Source organism: Wolffia australiana, chromosome 3, assembly GCF_029677425.1.
Source record: "Wolffia australiana isolate 7733 chromosome 3, ASM2967742v1".
In the NCBI taxonomy this organism is placed as follows: domain Eukaryota; kingdom Viridiplantae; phylum Streptophyta; class Magnoliopsida; order Alismatales; family Araceae; genus Wolffia; species Wolffia australiana.
The window spans coordinates 9,429,039-9,445,294 of NC_135837.1; the positions used below are offsets into that span (position 1 = coordinate 9,429,039).

Genomic DNA, 16,256 nt, shown 5'->3' on the forward strand with positions numbered 1-16,256 from the left:
GTGCAGGAACGCGGATGGGACAGTAATAACCGTAGGTGCACAAAAAAATCATCCCGTCCAGGACTTCGGACAATCGACGGGACGAAGAATCATCTGCCTGTCTCCAGATGGGACGATTGCTTTGTCCATGGACGAAATAACCGTCCCGTCTGGGGCCTTGGACAAGGGACGGGACGGTTATTTCATCCATGGACGAAGCAATCGTCCTGTCCAGGGACGGGGGACGGGACAGTTATTTCGTCCTGTGAGAGTATAGTATGCGCCTGACATGTCTGCGACGCACGTGCTGTGCCACGTGTCAATTTCTGAGTGGTCGAATGCTGACACACGCCGTATTTCATCCCAGGACGTGGGACGGTTATGGACGGGACGAGACGTGGACGGAAAATGTGACGCAGGACGGGACGAACTTCGCACCGTCCCGTCCATCGTCCAGGTCCCAGACGTTCTGGAACTTTAGGTACGGAGAGGGATCCGTCCCGTCCGGGTACGTTCCATCCCGTCCGTTTCGTCCTAGCGGAACCCGAACCCTAATCGACTGGTCCGATCGGGTCGGTTCGGTCGACTTGGGCAGGGTTCAAAGCTAATTTATTGGACGAGGAGGACTAAACTGAAAAGTTAACTGGGTAATCTGAAATGGACTTCCAGAGGGAAAGAGAGAAGAACTTATAGCGCGAAGTATAGAGAGGGAGAGGAGAGAGGGGCGAGGAAGAAGAGGCAGAGAGAGCGAGGAACGACGACGCCTCGGCGATGATCTCCCGCTCGATCGAATCCCCCGCAATCTTCGCTTCACGATCGTCTCCTCGATCTCCACATTCCAATTTTCGCTTCTCTCGCGAAAATTTCCCCAAGTTTTCAGGTTAGGGTTTTGATCCGCGAGCTTGATTCGCTTCCATGGTTCGTTTCTGCCGTGCTTTGATCTCCGCAGTCGATAGCGCTGGCGCGGGCCGCGATTGATCTATTTCGCGATCGCTGGTTTGATTTCCATGGGCGATGGAGCGGTGGTGTGCATGCCGTCTCAGCAGCAGCGTCTCGCGGACAGGTTCCCGATCTGTGATGCGTCTTGGAGCGGAAACGCGTTTGTTTGCGCGGCTGGGAAGAAGATGAACGCGGCGGAGGAGGAGGAGCAGGTTAAGGAGCCGGAGAAGGCTTCTGTAGAGCTGGAGACGGGCGAGTTCGCGCCGGAGATTAATGGGGAACTGGAGAATGGGGAGATTGTTCCGGAAAAGGGCGTTTTGGAGGAGCTGGAAATGGGGGAATTCGTGCCCGATGAATGGGATCGATTGGAAGAGATTGAAGAGATTGGTGGGAAGAATTCTCAGGAAGATCAGCGTAGAAAGGGCAGAGATCGGAGTAATGAGAAGAAGGTCGAGTTTTCCGGCTTTGATGATCGCTCCTGGCGGAGAGAAGATAGGAACAGGATCGACAGGGATCATTCCAAGCGGTCCTCTCGTAATGATTCGAAGAGTGAGTCTACTTCAAGAAGGCACGAGAGGAGCAGCGACAGGCGCCATGGAAGAGACAATTCCACGAGCAGAGAGAGAAATCAAAGCAGGGAATCCGAGAGAAAGCACCATGTAGAGTTTGAAGGAAGTTCAGCTTCGAAATTTCGGAGAATTTCTGGAGACAATGGCAGTCGGTCTGATCATCAGGAGAAATTGCGCAGTTCATCTCCAAGAGGCTCGTCTTCGAAGAGGTACTTATCATCTAGAAGGCATGCTGAGAAGTCTGGGTCATCGACGAAGAGCCGCCATGATCGTGATCGCCATCACAGTCAGAGAAACCGGAGTAGATCTCCTCGTGATCGGGCGAGGCGCTCTGATCGCCATGATCGAGCTCCAAGCTGCTTGGAGAATTCGCCACAGGACGGGAGGAGGAAGAATGATCATCGATCTTGCACTCCGAGTCGCCGAGATCGGTCTCCCCGCGATCGGGCTCGTCACTATGATCATAGGGAGAAGCTGACTCCAAGCAAATTGGATAGATCTCCTCAGACCAATGGAAAGGAAGGCTCCCACAAGCGTGGGTCTAGGGAGGAGAAGCCAAGAAGAAGAGAAATTGAAGCTAGAGAGTCCACCAGGCACACTTCAAGCCGGCAATCGGATCGACATAGCCGCTCAGACAAAGTTTCTGAAGGTTCAATGGAGAAAGAATCAATGATGAAGAGAAGTGTTGCAGATACTCGAGAGCTGCCGCCGCCGCCGCCGCTTTCGCCACCTCCTCTTCAGCCTCCTCTGACGAGTGGGTTTTTTGAAGATCATCAGCATTCTATGGAAGAGGATATGGACATCTGTGATACTCCACCCCATATTGCAAATCCAGTGGAACAGAACTTTGGGAGATGGTATTATTTGGATGATTTTGGCCTGGAACGAGGACCTTCCAGGTTAGCTGAGCTGAAGAGACTTGTGGAGGAAGGTGTTCTTCCTTCTGATCATCTGATAAAACATGTAGACAGCAATCGATGGGAGACTGTGGAAAATGCGGTTTCTCCTTTGATCATGGCGAATTCGGCGTCCATAGTGTCAGATGCAGTGACCCAGATGGTGAAATCGCCAGAGGCCTCTGGGAACTTGTCAATTGATGCAGCAGATTTGGTTCAGGATCAATCAAGGCTGACCCTCCTGCCTGATATGTGTCTCATGCATGATCCGAATCATTTCGAGCCAGAGGATGATTTCCACATTGATGAGAGAGTGGAATCTTTGCTTCAGGGCCATGAGATCATCCCTGGCAGGGAGATTGAAATTATTGAAGGTAGTTTTTGGTTCCTTCGTTTTCTTTTCCCTAAAGTTTCCTCATCATTTCTTACTTAAGTTGTATAATGTTGCAGAAGCTTTGAAAGCGACTTTTGAGCGGGTAGAATGGGAGAAATGGGGCCAGTATGAAGGTAATTGATCTTTAATATCTTGAGATCATACTTATAAAATGAATTATAAATTTTTAAAATGAATTATATTAAAATGAGTTATATTATTTAAAATGAATTATATTGTTGGACCAGGTTTTACGAGATGCAGAGCTTATGCATTTGAAATCCATCGACACTCCTCGAAGGATGACGGAACAAGTAAATCTTGTGAAGGTTTGGCAAGAGAAGGTTTTGACGCGAGGTCGGCGACAACCTTGGACAAGGATTCGGCTTTCCCCACAGTGGACTCGACAGAGTTGCTTGCTGGGCGGTGGTCTTGCAAGGGAGGAGACTGGAGAAGAAATGATGAGAATGCGAATGACAGATTCCAGAAAAGGAAACTTGTTCTTAACGAAGGCTTCCCACTCTGTCAGATGCCAAAGAAGGGAGACGACCCTCGTCCACATGGGAAGGATGAGTCGTCCCATTCATCTTCCAATGGCAAGCTTGATCTTCCGACGTGGGCTTTCTCTTGGACTGATGATAGAAATGAGAATTCAGGGGATTCTGCCAGAGGCACAATATCGGGTCGGCAGAACCCGCTCAAGAATCTGGCTTCCAGGGGAGTTAAAGGAAATCCACATCCTGTTGTGCGGGTGAATGCCTGTGCATTTAGGGATGGATTATTTTCTTCTGAACCATGCCCAAAGATTAATAAAGCCGCCGAGTGTCTTCCTCCAAGATCCTCTCGTTCTCACAGTGTGGGAAGTGAAAAGAGTTCTACAAATGACGTGTCAACCCAGTCAAAGAAAGTTGCTCTGCCAGATAACAGAAGCTCTCTCCAAAAAGATGGAAATGCTGGGAGTCGCAAGGATCGGATTTGTTCGATTGGCGAGTTGTCAGTGAACATTGGTAGCTGGTATTATTTGGATGGAACTGGCCGTGAACATGGTCCGTTTTCTTCTACAGAGCTGCAGGATTTGGTCGCCGATGGTATCATTCTGCAGAATTCAAGCGTATTTCGAAAGGCGGATAACATCTGGATTCCTGTTACTGCTGGTGAAAAAGCCACGAAGATGAATTGCTCTCAAGATGAAAAGGGATCCAAGTCTAACCATTTAACTTCTGAATCTGTTCCTCCTATTTCTGTGGGTGGTTCACTGTTTAACGATTCATATCCTCATTACATTGGATACACAAGAGGCAAGCTGCATGAATTGGTCATGAAATCTTTCAGAAGCCGGGAGTTTGCAGCAGCTATTCATGAGGTGTTGGACCCATGGATTATTGCCAAACAACCAAAGAAAGAGATGGAAAGGCATTTCGCATTCAATTCATCTATTACTAAGAGTTCTGCGGCCATCTCTCATGATGCATCAGATGAAGGCTTCTGGAATACAGGTAGCTGATATCCTTAAAAAATTGCTAGAATGTTTGATTTCTATTCGTGAAACTCTGTTTCGTTTCACCGTTGATCTAGCTTGTCAACGGTATATTTTGGAGTATCTTATATCTATCCAGTTTTATGTGATGAATCTCCACTTTCATGGCAGATACTGAAGGATCTGGCAGCTTTGCCCATGCTGGTAAAAGAGCTCGTCTTTTGCTGGATGAAACGGATGAAGATTACAGGCCGGAGAATCACTCATTTGAGGAGTTGTGGATCGGGAGGGAAGCTGATGAAGATGTGGACTCAGGGAAACAACCAGGAGAGGGCTGGGGAATGTTGGGCAGTTACATTTTAGCAAGAATTTTTCATTTTCTTCGAGGTGACATTATCTCTCTCCATCTCTCTGGTGCTACTTGTAAGCACTGGAAAGCCGCAGCTCAGACCTACAAGAACATTTCTAGACAGGTTGATCTTTCGGTTTTAGGGTCTTCTTGCACAGACTCCATGTTGCGCAGTATCATGGTAAGTCTTTCATTTTTCTTTGTCGTATTCTGTCTCAAGTATCTACTATTGAAAAGTTTCGCGTCATCTTATTTTTTTATTGCACAGTATAATTACGACAAAAGCAGCATTTCATCGTTGACTTTGTCAAACTGCGCCAATATCAGTGCTGCTGCTCTTGAGGAAATCCTCCAGTCTTTTACTGGTATAGCAACTGTGGACATAAGGGGTTGTACCCAATTCAAAGAGTTGGTCTGTTCCTTTCAAAATATCAAGTGGATCAGAAGTCGTTCTTCACAGATCGTTAAAAATCTTGATGGGTCATTTTCCAAAACAAGGTGTCTCAAATGGGTCGCCGATAAAAATTTGTCATCATCGCGGTCTTCCAACATCATCCGGGGTGAGTTGGCGAACCCAAAAGATACCATTTTTCCCACATTTCGACAAGGTTGTTATGAGCGGAGGAGATTACCCGAGACAAGGAAGTCTTCATCTGCGTTTACCAGACATGCACAGTTGAGGCAGTTGCAGCGAAAGAAGTCGTTGACTGCTTACAGGAAAATGGAGGAGTTCATCCGCACAAAGTTGAAGGAAATTATGAAGGAGAACACTTTTGATTTCTTCGTGCTCAGGGTACGGTTGCATGATAATCATTCTGCACTTTTTATGATAAAAAATGCGTAGTTCTGCTTTGCTTGCCTTTTCTTTATAAATTCATGAAGTTTAGCTTTGTTATGAAGGTTGCTTACATCGAAGATAATATAAAAAATGGGTACTACGAACGTCGTGGCCTGAGTTCTATCAAAGAGGACATCAGAAGAATGTGTCGGGATGCATTGAAGTAAGCGCCAATTCCTCTCACCAATTATTGCTCCGCCGTAAATAGAGACAGATTTATTCCAGTGTCGTTCTACCTTTATGGGGAGAAAAAGTTGCGATGCCATTCTTTTGTTTATATCCTAATACTTACATATACGATAAATTTCCGCAGGGTGAAAAAGAAAGGGGACTCGGGGGATATGAAACAGGTACTCTCGTCATTCTTACATCTGGCAAAGCATTTGGAAGATTCAAAGTCCTCTCGCGAGAATGATGGGCAGTCGTGGTCTTTGAGAGAAAGGTTGGACGCAGGACTCTCAGAAGGCTCCAAGCACCGGAAGAAGTCCACCAAGAATGTCACTGATAAGAGGGGAACCAATAAAAACAACAGGTTTTCCAATGGTGGGCCGAATCACGAGTCAACTCTCATTGACCCTGACGTCAGAAAGAACGTTAAGTTGAACAGGCGTCACTTGAGCTCCGAGAGCGAAACATCAGAAGACGAAAACGAGCTCACTGAGTATGACACTGTCAGCGACAGCGATGGTAAGACATCAGATACAGGGAGCGAGCTGGATATTCAACTGGAGAGTAGCAGAAATGATGACGGTAAAGAGTCAACCTTGACTTGGGACGACTCTCTGGATTCTATGGCTGACGACCGCGAATGGGGGGCGCGTATGACTAAAGCGAGTCTCGTCCCGCCAGTTACTCGCAAGTATGAAGTCATAGACCAGTACGTTGTTGTGGCTGATGAAGAAGAAGTGAAAAGGAAAATGGCTGTTGCGTTACCAGAAGACTATGAAGAGAAGCTCCGCGCTCAGAAGAGTGGGTTGGATGAGACGGACATGCAGATTCCTGAGGTGAAGGATTACAAGCCAAGGAAGACGCTGGGGGTGGAAGTGATTGAGCAGGAGGTGTACGGGATAGATCCTTATACGCATAACCTTCTTCTGGATTCGATGCCAGATGATGCAGATTGGCCACTCGTGGAGAAACACAACTTCATTGAAGAGGTATGTATTTTAAGTGAAATTGGATTTCCTTTATAGTGTTATCCTTTTTCATCTGTTTTTTTCCTGTTGATGACGTTTCTTGCCTTTCTTATGGTTCTTAGATTCTCCTCCGCGAATTGAACAAGCAGGCGAGACGTTTAACTGGCTCTGGCAACACCCCGATGGTTTATCATTTGAAATCCGTTATTGAAGAGATAAATAAGACTGCAGATGAAGGTGGTGATTCCCGCCTGATCAAGCTTTCTAATACTATCTTGAAGGCTATGCATAGCCGTCCGGACGATAATTATGTTGCTTACCGGAAGGTATTTGACATTATTTATCTCCCTCGTGTGTTTTTTTCCTCATCAATGTTTCATAATAACCATGACCCTTATGGGTTCTAGGGCCTTGGCGTCGTCTGCAACAAGGATGGTGGCTTTGGAGAGGATGATTTTGTCGTAGAATTCTTAGGAGAGGTACACAAGCCTCCACGTTTTTATTATCGTTATTTTTCAGTGGAGCAGTCGACTTCCGCTTTACCTTAAATAGAAAATTTTCTTACAATTTTCTTGGAACGCTCTATTTAGGTTTACCCAGCTTGGAAATGGTTTGAGAAGCAAGACGGGATAAGGTCCATGCAGAAAAACAACAAAGATCCAGCTCCTGAGTTTTACAACATTTACTTGGAGAGGCCTAAGGTTTTTGCATATTATGATCATTATGACTATGATTATTTTATTATTATTTTTCAGTGCTTCAAAGTGCGATTCTACTCTCATTGGAGACTTTCATTGTCAGGGTGATCGGGATGGGTATGACCTTGTTGTTGTAGACGCGATGCACAAGGCAAACTACGCGAGCAGGATCTGTCATTCCTGCCGGCCTAACTGCGAAGCCAAGTGAGTCATCATCCCTTAAAAAGAGATTGCTGCCTTCTGTGGTCGATTTGATTTTCTATATACATCTGACTATCCTTAAATTTTGACTGTCAGAGTCACGGCCGTTGACGGTCAATACCAAATCGGTATCTATGCCGTCCGTCCCATTGCATATGGCGAGGAGATCACCTTTGACTACAACTCTGTCACTGAGGTTTCTCCCTCTGTTCTTCCAATGATTGGTCAACACGTACCCATTCTAACTCTAAACATCTCTCTCTATTTTATTTCTCTTCTGCAACAGAGCAAAGAGGAATACGAGGCATCTGTGTGCTTATGCGGGACCCAGGTGTGCAGGGGGAGTTACCTGAACCTCACGGGCGAGGATGCCTTCCAGAACGTAAGCCATCTAGAGTTAGCAAAATTGCTTTTCGGACCGTGGTTGTGGGTTGTCAATGAATTATCGAATTTGACATTTTGTTTCGCCATAATGGGGAAAAATTAACAGGTCCTGAAGGAATGCCATGGGCTGCTGGACCGGCACAAGCTGATGCTTGAATCGTGTGAGGCCAATTTCATATCTCAGGAAGATTATATGGACTTGGGTAGGGCTGGGCTTGGGAGATGCCTTCTTGATGGGCTCCCCAAGTGGCTCATTGCGTACTCGGCGCGTCTGGTGAGGATGGGTTATCTTCTCTCTCACAGGGACTGCCTCTGGTTTGTCTCACGGGTTCGTCCGTATTTTGATGCAGGTGAGGTTCATGAACTTCGAGAGGACAAAGCTGCCGGAGGAGATTCTGAAACATAATATAGAAGAGAAGAAGAAGTTCTTTGTGGACATCTGCATCGAGACTGAGAAGATCGAGGCTGAGAACCAGGCCGAAGGCGTCTACAATCAGAGGCTCCAGAACCTTGCTCTTACCCTTGACAAGGTTTGCTCAATCCAGCTGACCAAGATATAAGGATCGGTCTGGGACAGAAAAGATCTAATATTTCTTTTCTCGTCCTTTTTTGGCAGGTGAGGTACGTGATGAGGTGCGCTTTTGGGGATCCAAAGAAGGCCCCCCCGCCGCTGGAGAGACTGACGCCAGAGGAGCTTGTGACGGCAATTTGGACTGGGAAGGACTCTCTGGTGGAAGAACTCCTCGGCACCCTGGCCTCTCATCTCCAATCCCTAGTCGTGGACGATCTCCGTTCCAAGGTCGCCGCCCACACCCCTTCTGGCCCTGACCTTCACTCCAATCTCAAAAAATCTCTCCTCTGGTAAGCCCAAACCCCCTTTATCTCTATCCATTATCTCCATCTCTTTATTAATCTCTTATCTGATCTCATCTTGGGTGCTGCATATCAGGCTTCGAGATGAGCTGAGAGCAATACCGTGCTCGCAGAGGTGCCACAATGATGGTGCCGCTGATCTCGTACATCTGTACGCCCATACCAAGTGCTTTTTCCGTATCCGGGTAGGCCCAGAATCCGGAAATTCTCAGCCATCGTCTCTCAGCTTCGTCATTGTCTTCTTCTAATTGGGGATGAGTTGCAGGGATACAAGACTGTGAAATCGCCGCCAGTGTACATAAGCCCGCTGGACCTTGGTCCCAAGTACGTGGAGAAGATGGGAGCAGGGTTCAACGAGTATTGCAAGACCTATGGGGAGAACTATTGTTTGGGGCAGCTCATCTTCTGGCACAACCAGACCAGCGCCGACCCTGATTCAACCCTCGTCCGGGCCAGGCGTGGTTGCCTGGTGCTCCCTGACATGTCATCATTCTTTCCGGCTGACCCGTCATCCTCTCTCTACGGGCCGCGCACTGTGCGCTTCATGCTTTCCCGAATGGTCAGTATTCTCTCTCTCTCTCTCTCCATCGCCATCGCCTGCTTTGTGATCACGTTCATATTTCATCATTGTCTTCTTCACCATTTGTTGCGCCATCTTTACTTCCACTCCTTTCCCATGAAAATTTTCTTTTTACTCTTACTCTTCATCTTGACGGCGAAGAATAAGAGTAAGAGCTATTGATGAAAATCGCCACGGTCATCAGTGGTTATGAAGCTGGTGATGATCATAACATGCATCATCTGTATCTTCCTCATTATCAGTGGTTATGAAGCTGGTGATGATCATCACATTCATCATCTGCATCTTATTTATCTTCAACAGTGATCATCATCCTTTTTAACATGTTCATCGATTTTGCCCTCACTCGGACATTATTTTCTAATCGGTTATTCATCGTATACCTCATCGTCGTCTTCTTAATTCTTACCACTACTTCCGAGTATCACTATCACCATTACCAATATTCTAAATCTTCAGTAATGGAGCGGGTGATAATTGAAGGTTATCGTCTGTATCATTCTATCGTCAACCATCATTATCATCATGTTCGATATGTTTTCGTCAGCGATTCATACTCCCCATCGTGTTGCCACTGCTTCATGTCCTTTTTTTTTTCTCAAGATCATCATGGCCGTTTTTATCCATCTTCAAATTTGACCCCCTCATCCAAATCATTCTTATCTTCAACCTCGTCATCATCATGGCCATCATTCTTATCGCGATCTCAACAATGATCACGATTGTCTAAATGGAGCAGGAGAAGCAGCCTCAGAGGCCCTGGCCAAAGGACCAGATCTGGCATTTTCGCAGCTTGCCAAAGCTGCTCGGCAGCCCGATGCTGGACGCCATCCTCGCCGGTGGCCACGCCCTCGACAGGGACATGATCCATTGGCTCAAGACCCGCCCGTCCCTCCCCGACCACGCCTGATCTCATCTGTAATTCGCCCCATTATTATACGATTCACCATTTCGATCTCCTCTCTTTTCTTCTTCGTCTTCCCCTTCTCTTCTTCCCAGGTGGAGGGAAACACACAGAGGACTCCCACAAGAGATAAACACACCAAAGGTTAGCACTCCCACGTTCCAAATTTATAAAAATGCAAACTTTTCTTTATTTTTTGGAGACTCCGCTGAAAACCTTTCTAACAGCAGGGCATCAAAGAGTGTAATAAAGAGCTCATCTTTGCTATTATGAAGTCCAACAATGATGGAGTCAAACTTTTGAAAGCAGAATCAACCAGTGAGTAATATTTCAGTGGCACAAAGGTCAGGTTCAACCAGTTGAAGTGCAGAGTTTGAGGGGATCTTCGGAGCGGGCAGGGATGCGGGTCGAGTTGCAGACGCGACAGCCCGTGGATGATTCCATCCACTTTCTTAATGGGTGATCACGGCGGAAGCCGTAGCAGATAATGACGAATACGATGCGGCTGTATGTGTTTGAAGGGGGAGATGAAGAAAAAAACAGGTAGAGAAACAGAGGAGAAAAAAGGGAAAGCTATTTGATGAGTTGCAGTCCCACCTGCAGAGCTTTTTTGTAACTGTTCTTTAGGTCCATTCACCATACTTGCACTGTAGAGGCCTTTCTTTTTAGGGTTATCCACATGTTTATTCTATTCCTCTACTGCAGAATGGAAATTTTCACATCTCCCTTTTATCTCTCTCTCTTTCCTCTCATTCTCTCTCTCTCTCTCATTCTCCCTCTCTCTCTCTCCTTTCTTTCTCTTCCCTGTGCCCTCCCCCTTTCACTCACTTTCTAAACCTCTCTCACTCTCACTTCCCATCCCCACTTCTCTTCTCTTCCCCTCCCACTCCCTCTCTTCCTTTCTCTACCTCTCTCTCTCTCTCTCTATCTCCCATTCCTTTATCTACCACTCTCCCATCTTTCTCACTTACACACACACACACACACTCTCTCTCTCTCTCCCTCTCTCTCTCTCTCTCTCTCTCTCTCTTTCTCCCTCCCTCTCTCCCATTCCTCTATCTGCCACTCTACCATCTTTCTCACTTACACACACACACTCTCTCTCTTTCTCTCTCTCTCTCTCTCCCATTCCTCTATCTGCCACTCTCCCCTCTTTCTCACTTACACACACACACTCTCTCTCCCTCTCTCTCTCTCTCTCCCATTCCTCTATCTACCACTCTCCCATCTTTCTCACTTACACACACTCTCTCTCTCTCTCCCATTCCTCTATCAACCACTCTCCCATCTTTCTCACTTACACACACACACACACTCTCTCTCTCTCTCTCCCCTTCCTCTGTCTACCACTCTCCCCTCTTTCTCACTTACACACACACACTCTCTCTCTCTCTCCCATTCCTCTGTCTACCACTCTCCCATCTTTCTCACTTACTCACACACTCTCTCTCTCTCCCTCTCTCCCATTCCTCTATCTACCACTCTCCCATTCCTCTATCTACCACTCTCCCATCTTTCTCACTTACACACACACTCTCTCTCTCTCTCCCATTCCTCTATCTACCAATCTCCCATCTTTCTCACTTACACACACTCTCTGCACCTATTATACACTCAAATCACTCTCTCCCTCTCTTACCTTCTCTCTCTCTATCTCTCTCTCTCTCTCTTGCTTACACATACAATCTCCCCCTCATGCTCATGATTGCTCTCATGTACATGCTTGTTCTCGTACTTATGCTTTCCTTGAACTCGCCCTCGCACACGCAGCCTCTTGCTTGCACCTGTTCTTGCTCTCCCTCTCTTCCACTTGCCATTGCAATTTCCCTGCTCTTGTATTCCACACCATGCTTGGATTGCCAATGCCCCCCTGCTTACACTTGTGATCACACTTGCACTTGCTAATGTTCTCTTTCCTGCCTCATCCTCAAATTTGCACACACTCCAATGTTTACACTCGATCGCGTGTTCATGCTCCCCCTCACTTTCAAGCTTGCACTTACCCAAACAATTGGACTAATGTTATTGTGTTTTATGCGAATGTGGGTGAGTAAGGAGTGGAATCAAACCAAGAGCCAAGTGATGAAGGTCCTTTAATTACTCAAAAACCAATTATGTCAGAAAAGTGAGTCAATGGAAGCTTAAAGTTTAATATACTAACTAATTGTTTTTCCAAGGTATATGCTTCATATAGGCAAGTTTACTTTGAGCTCAGGGTGTCAAAGGCATTTCCTTATGTGTATTGTTTGGTCTAATTCAGGACCCCAAACATCCATCTTAAAGCTTTACACATTAAACTAGTAAGAGTAAAAAATAAGCATGAATTCCCTCAGCTCAAGCAGAGATAAACACATGTCTTCCACTATAAAGCGTGTTTCTAGATAAACCATTGCTTGTATGTACGAATATAAGTAAAATATACAGATTTTATTACACTAAAATATATTTTATCAGAACCATGTGTCACCTTAGTAGACATGTGTTTTATTCTGCAACAAAGATTTTGTATCCCTAAGTGGCTCTAGGAGCGTCACTTTTTGATGAATAGTATTTGAAAATGTTACAAAGCTCTATTGAAGATATAAACTCTATCCAATATTTATGAAAATTTATTCAAAAAATTAAATTATGAGAACTTTATATACTGTTAAGTTACGGGCTGAGAATTAGTATTGCAAAAATTGTTGTGTTTTGTGGTCATGATCAATTCAAAGATGACTCATGCAATAGAAGAGACTTGACTTAGTCTGGACCTTTAAAACTAAAACGAACATGCAGTGAATGAATCACCTTGTGCTGAATCAAAGATACTCTCCTTTTGGTTCCTCAAATGATTCATTATAAGCTGCATAAATGTCCTGCCTCTAGACATGTCCAGTTGCTCCTGGGCATGTCATACCTCCTTGTCTTCTATTCAATAAGTACCACCATTGATCTGTGATGATCCTCTCACTATTCTTGATGCCTTTGGAGGCCACAGTCGCCAAGGAGAGACTGTGAATAAGGAAGAAATCACAAAAGGACTTTCACGGGTCTTTATTTAGGTTTAAAGAGATTTTCCATAAGGGTTTGTACCTAAAATATATTATACTACTTCCAATAAACCTTACTTTTGTGACCCTATAGGATCATACACCAGTATAGTTAATAGCTCTATAAGCTAGATGACACTTTTTTGGCTTATCTAATTAATTTACTCTATCCAACATCAAGATTAATTATCCTTGAACTTATCGATATGTCAAGTTTTCAATATGTTAGGTGCCAAGCTATACCACGTGCTCTAGAAGGTAAAATGAGTTTAATTTTTTCATGACACCTTTTTCTGTCTCTAGTTACCATGTACGCATAAGCCATCCTCTTATAAACACTTCCATGTTGATTTATCATATGGTCAACTATCAAAACCTAATCTGTCTCCTTGTTGAAACAGATGCATCGAAAAACATTAGAAAAACATTTATTTGATTTCTACTAACTTGGCCAAAGAATTCATTGTGTAGCCTTTGTTGAGTTAGTCCCTCTTATATCAAGGTCATAAGATACCATCCTGACCACACAATCGCCATTATGAACTTGTTACTGCATCCAAGCTGATACCATTTTGAGTCTTGTGATTAAGGACCTGTAAGTCTTAGTGCTTGGTGTCAACAATAATGCTTGGTGTCTTAAATCAAAGGACTAATTACCCAAGGTGACATGAATTGTATCAACCTTGCTGACAGTTGGGTATAGTAACATCAAGAGATTCATATAGATCTATACAATGCAATCTTTTCATGAAGAACACTGCTCATTACCTATACTTCCTATCTCCATACAAATGGTTATATGATCAACAATTCTTATCAAGAGATAGTGTTATTATATTGGCATATTTGATGTCTTTATGAAATATCTTGTGAATGTGAATTTTCAAGATACATGTTTAAAAATAAGTAATCAACATATTATGATATCATCACAACTCACTTGTCATGGCACATATCCTTGCACTTGATTATAAGGATCTTGTGTGCATAAAATTTTTTTCATAATGAATGCTGAATGAGACGTGGACTGTGAGATTCACTTTCATGCCATATATAATTCCATAAAAAAGGACAAACACAAAATAGTGATAGACATTAATTATGAGATAATAAATTAGGATGATAAGAAGGTAATGTATGGTTGTAAATAATATGAGAGAAAGGTGAAGTAATACATAACATTGATGAAGATAAACATAAGTAAGAAAATATATGATTTAAATGTGTATGGAGAAATGAGAGTAGAAGGGTGGATAAGAAGTGCTTCAAATACTATTGAAGAATGAGACTATCTGAACATAAAAAGGAGATGGATGAACTATCCCTCCAAATTTGGAATAAAATGCCTTCTCGATTGTTAGAAATGGCACCTGGAAAATAAATTATTCTATATCATTGATATTTTCTCTCTTCTTAATCATGATTTTTTTCCACATGTGAAGTTTCTACGTTTACATCCAGAATTTTGTTCTCCAGTTCCTGCACCTTCTGGAATTCTGTGCATTATTTTATGAACATCCATCAATTGCGACTTGACTCATATTCTGCGTGTCCACAAAACTTGTATCATATCAATGAAATATAAGGATTGGAAGATTATGCCATATTTTTTGCAGCATCATAATGCATGCCTTTTTCAAATTTTTAATTAATTAGATGAGAGGACATTGGGTGATGTTTCAAACCAATAAATCCATTGTAATATAATGTATAGCTTTAATATTATTGTATCCATGTATTAACAGCCCTAATATCCATAAAGTGATTGAATATGCATTTAAATGTTTTAACATTGGTAACATGAAAATATTCACATTTTAACACCAATGAATGTCTAAAAAAAATTCTCAAAGACTTTAATAAGAATGCTATCACGTATAACTTGCAAAAAAAATAATTTGTTGAGGGTTTATTCACCCAATATTTTGAGGAGATGGATAAGTAGATTCGAAAAATAGAAAAGTGTGAAGACATATGATCACGAGTTGCATGATTAACCTAGATCTTAGACCAAACCCAAGTACTGTCTTCACATAGGATCTGCATTGGATCTAACTTTTATCAATTTAAGAAATTTTTATGCACATGGAGGTCCTTGTTCTAAATGAAAATTATGTTGGGGAAAAATATTAGCTCATCCCCTCTTGATCATTACGTCATTTTCAGTGCATAAAATAGCTTGAGGGAGTGACATAATCTCATTCATGACGCATGCATTATCCCTAATATATATAAAATGAGAGACATAGTGGACAAAGTCACTATATTGAGGTCTGTTCGGTTTCTATCCTCTCCAGTATTTCAAACAAGGCTTAAGCCTTGTGTAGTCAATCAATTAAAATACTAAAAAAAATGATGATTCTCCAAGTGAGGAGCATCATATCTATCAAAATACTGAAAATATAAGATGGAGCAGATGTCAAATCCTGTGACAGCATGTTTAGAAGATGGTAATCAATGGAATAAGATGGGATTGGTGGTTATTCTCCAAGGCAAGGTTTAAATATATGAGAATTTGCAAAAAAAATTGTGTCCCGCTTTGTATTCTCAAATCAATGTAGATCCATTATTTTTTAGTTTCAAGATGATGACATACATCCGTATGTAATCAAGACATATCCCTGCACTTCGTAATAATTCTCTTGAAGATATCTAAGCACAAGTTATATACCCAAACCTTGTCATTGACAATAAAAACATTTCCTTGTTATACATGTGCCATGAAATACTTTGGTTTTGTCTTTTATATATCTCCACACTTTCATGCACTTTGCTCTTGAATTTTGGAAATTCATGGTTATTTCCATATTTTTATAAGAAAATATTGGTATGTTGGATTACCCAATATGCTTTATGCTCTTACTCAACTAGTAAGCTTTGCCTCTAGAAATGTATGTTTTCTTCAAACTTACTCTAGGGAATGACAAACATCATTTGGCATATCATTCATCACGGTCAATGATCTAAGACAGATGACATGACTGTGACGGATGATATTGGTGATGAGGGTGATTGATGATATGACTGA

At 43.3% G+C, this 16,256-nt stretch overlaps 1 protein-coding gene across 3 annotated transcripts; it reads left to right on the forward strand.

The window, feature by feature from the left end:
- Positions 1-665: 665 nt before the first annotated feature.
- On the forward strand, positions 666-10,931 carry SDG2 (SET domain protein 2). 3 transcript variants are annotated; one of them, XM_078572436.1, is made up of 21 exons: positions 666-859; positions 929-2,757; positions 2,834-2,890; positions 3,005-4,252; positions 4,405-4,763; positions 4,851-5,375; positions 5,483-5,583; positions 5,734-6,577; positions 6,679-6,882; positions 6,964-7,035; positions 7,147-7,257; positions 7,358-7,458; positions 7,552-7,651; positions 7,742-7,837; positions 7,946-8,113; positions 8,190-8,369; positions 8,456-8,700; positions 8,789-8,897; positions 8,978-9,271; positions 10,032-10,340; positions 10,427-10,931. In XM_078572436.1, the coding sequence occupies exons 2-20, from the start codon at positions 987-989 to the stop codon at positions 10,200-10,202; spliced, it is 6,756 nt and encodes a 2,251-aa protein (XP_078428562.1). In that variant the 5' UTR covers positions 666-859; positions 929-986; the 3' UTR covers positions 10,203-10,340; positions 10,427-10,931. The 3 variants fall into 3 exon arrangements, with proteins under 3 accessions (XP_078428562.1, XP_078428563.1, XP_078428561.1); XM_078572437.1 differs by having other exon boundaries at positions 936-2,757; XM_078572435.1 differs by having other exon boundaries at positions 666-2,757; positions 10,424-10,931.
- Positions 10,932-16,256: the final 5,325 nt, after the last annotated feature.

Coding starts and splice junctions, on each gene's coding strand:
- SDG2 (XM_078572435.1), top strand. CDS start 987: ATGGGCGATGGAGCGGTGGTGTGCATGCCGTCTCAGCAGCAGCGTCTC. Junction 5,376..5,482: donor TTGATTTCTTCGTGCTCAGG/GTACGGTTGCAT, acceptor TTTGTTATGAAG/GTTGCTTACATCGAAGATAA. Junction 8,701..8,788: donor CTCAAAAAATCTCTCCTCTG/GTAAGCCCAAAC, acceptor GCTGCATATCAG/GCTTCGAGATGAGCTGAGAG.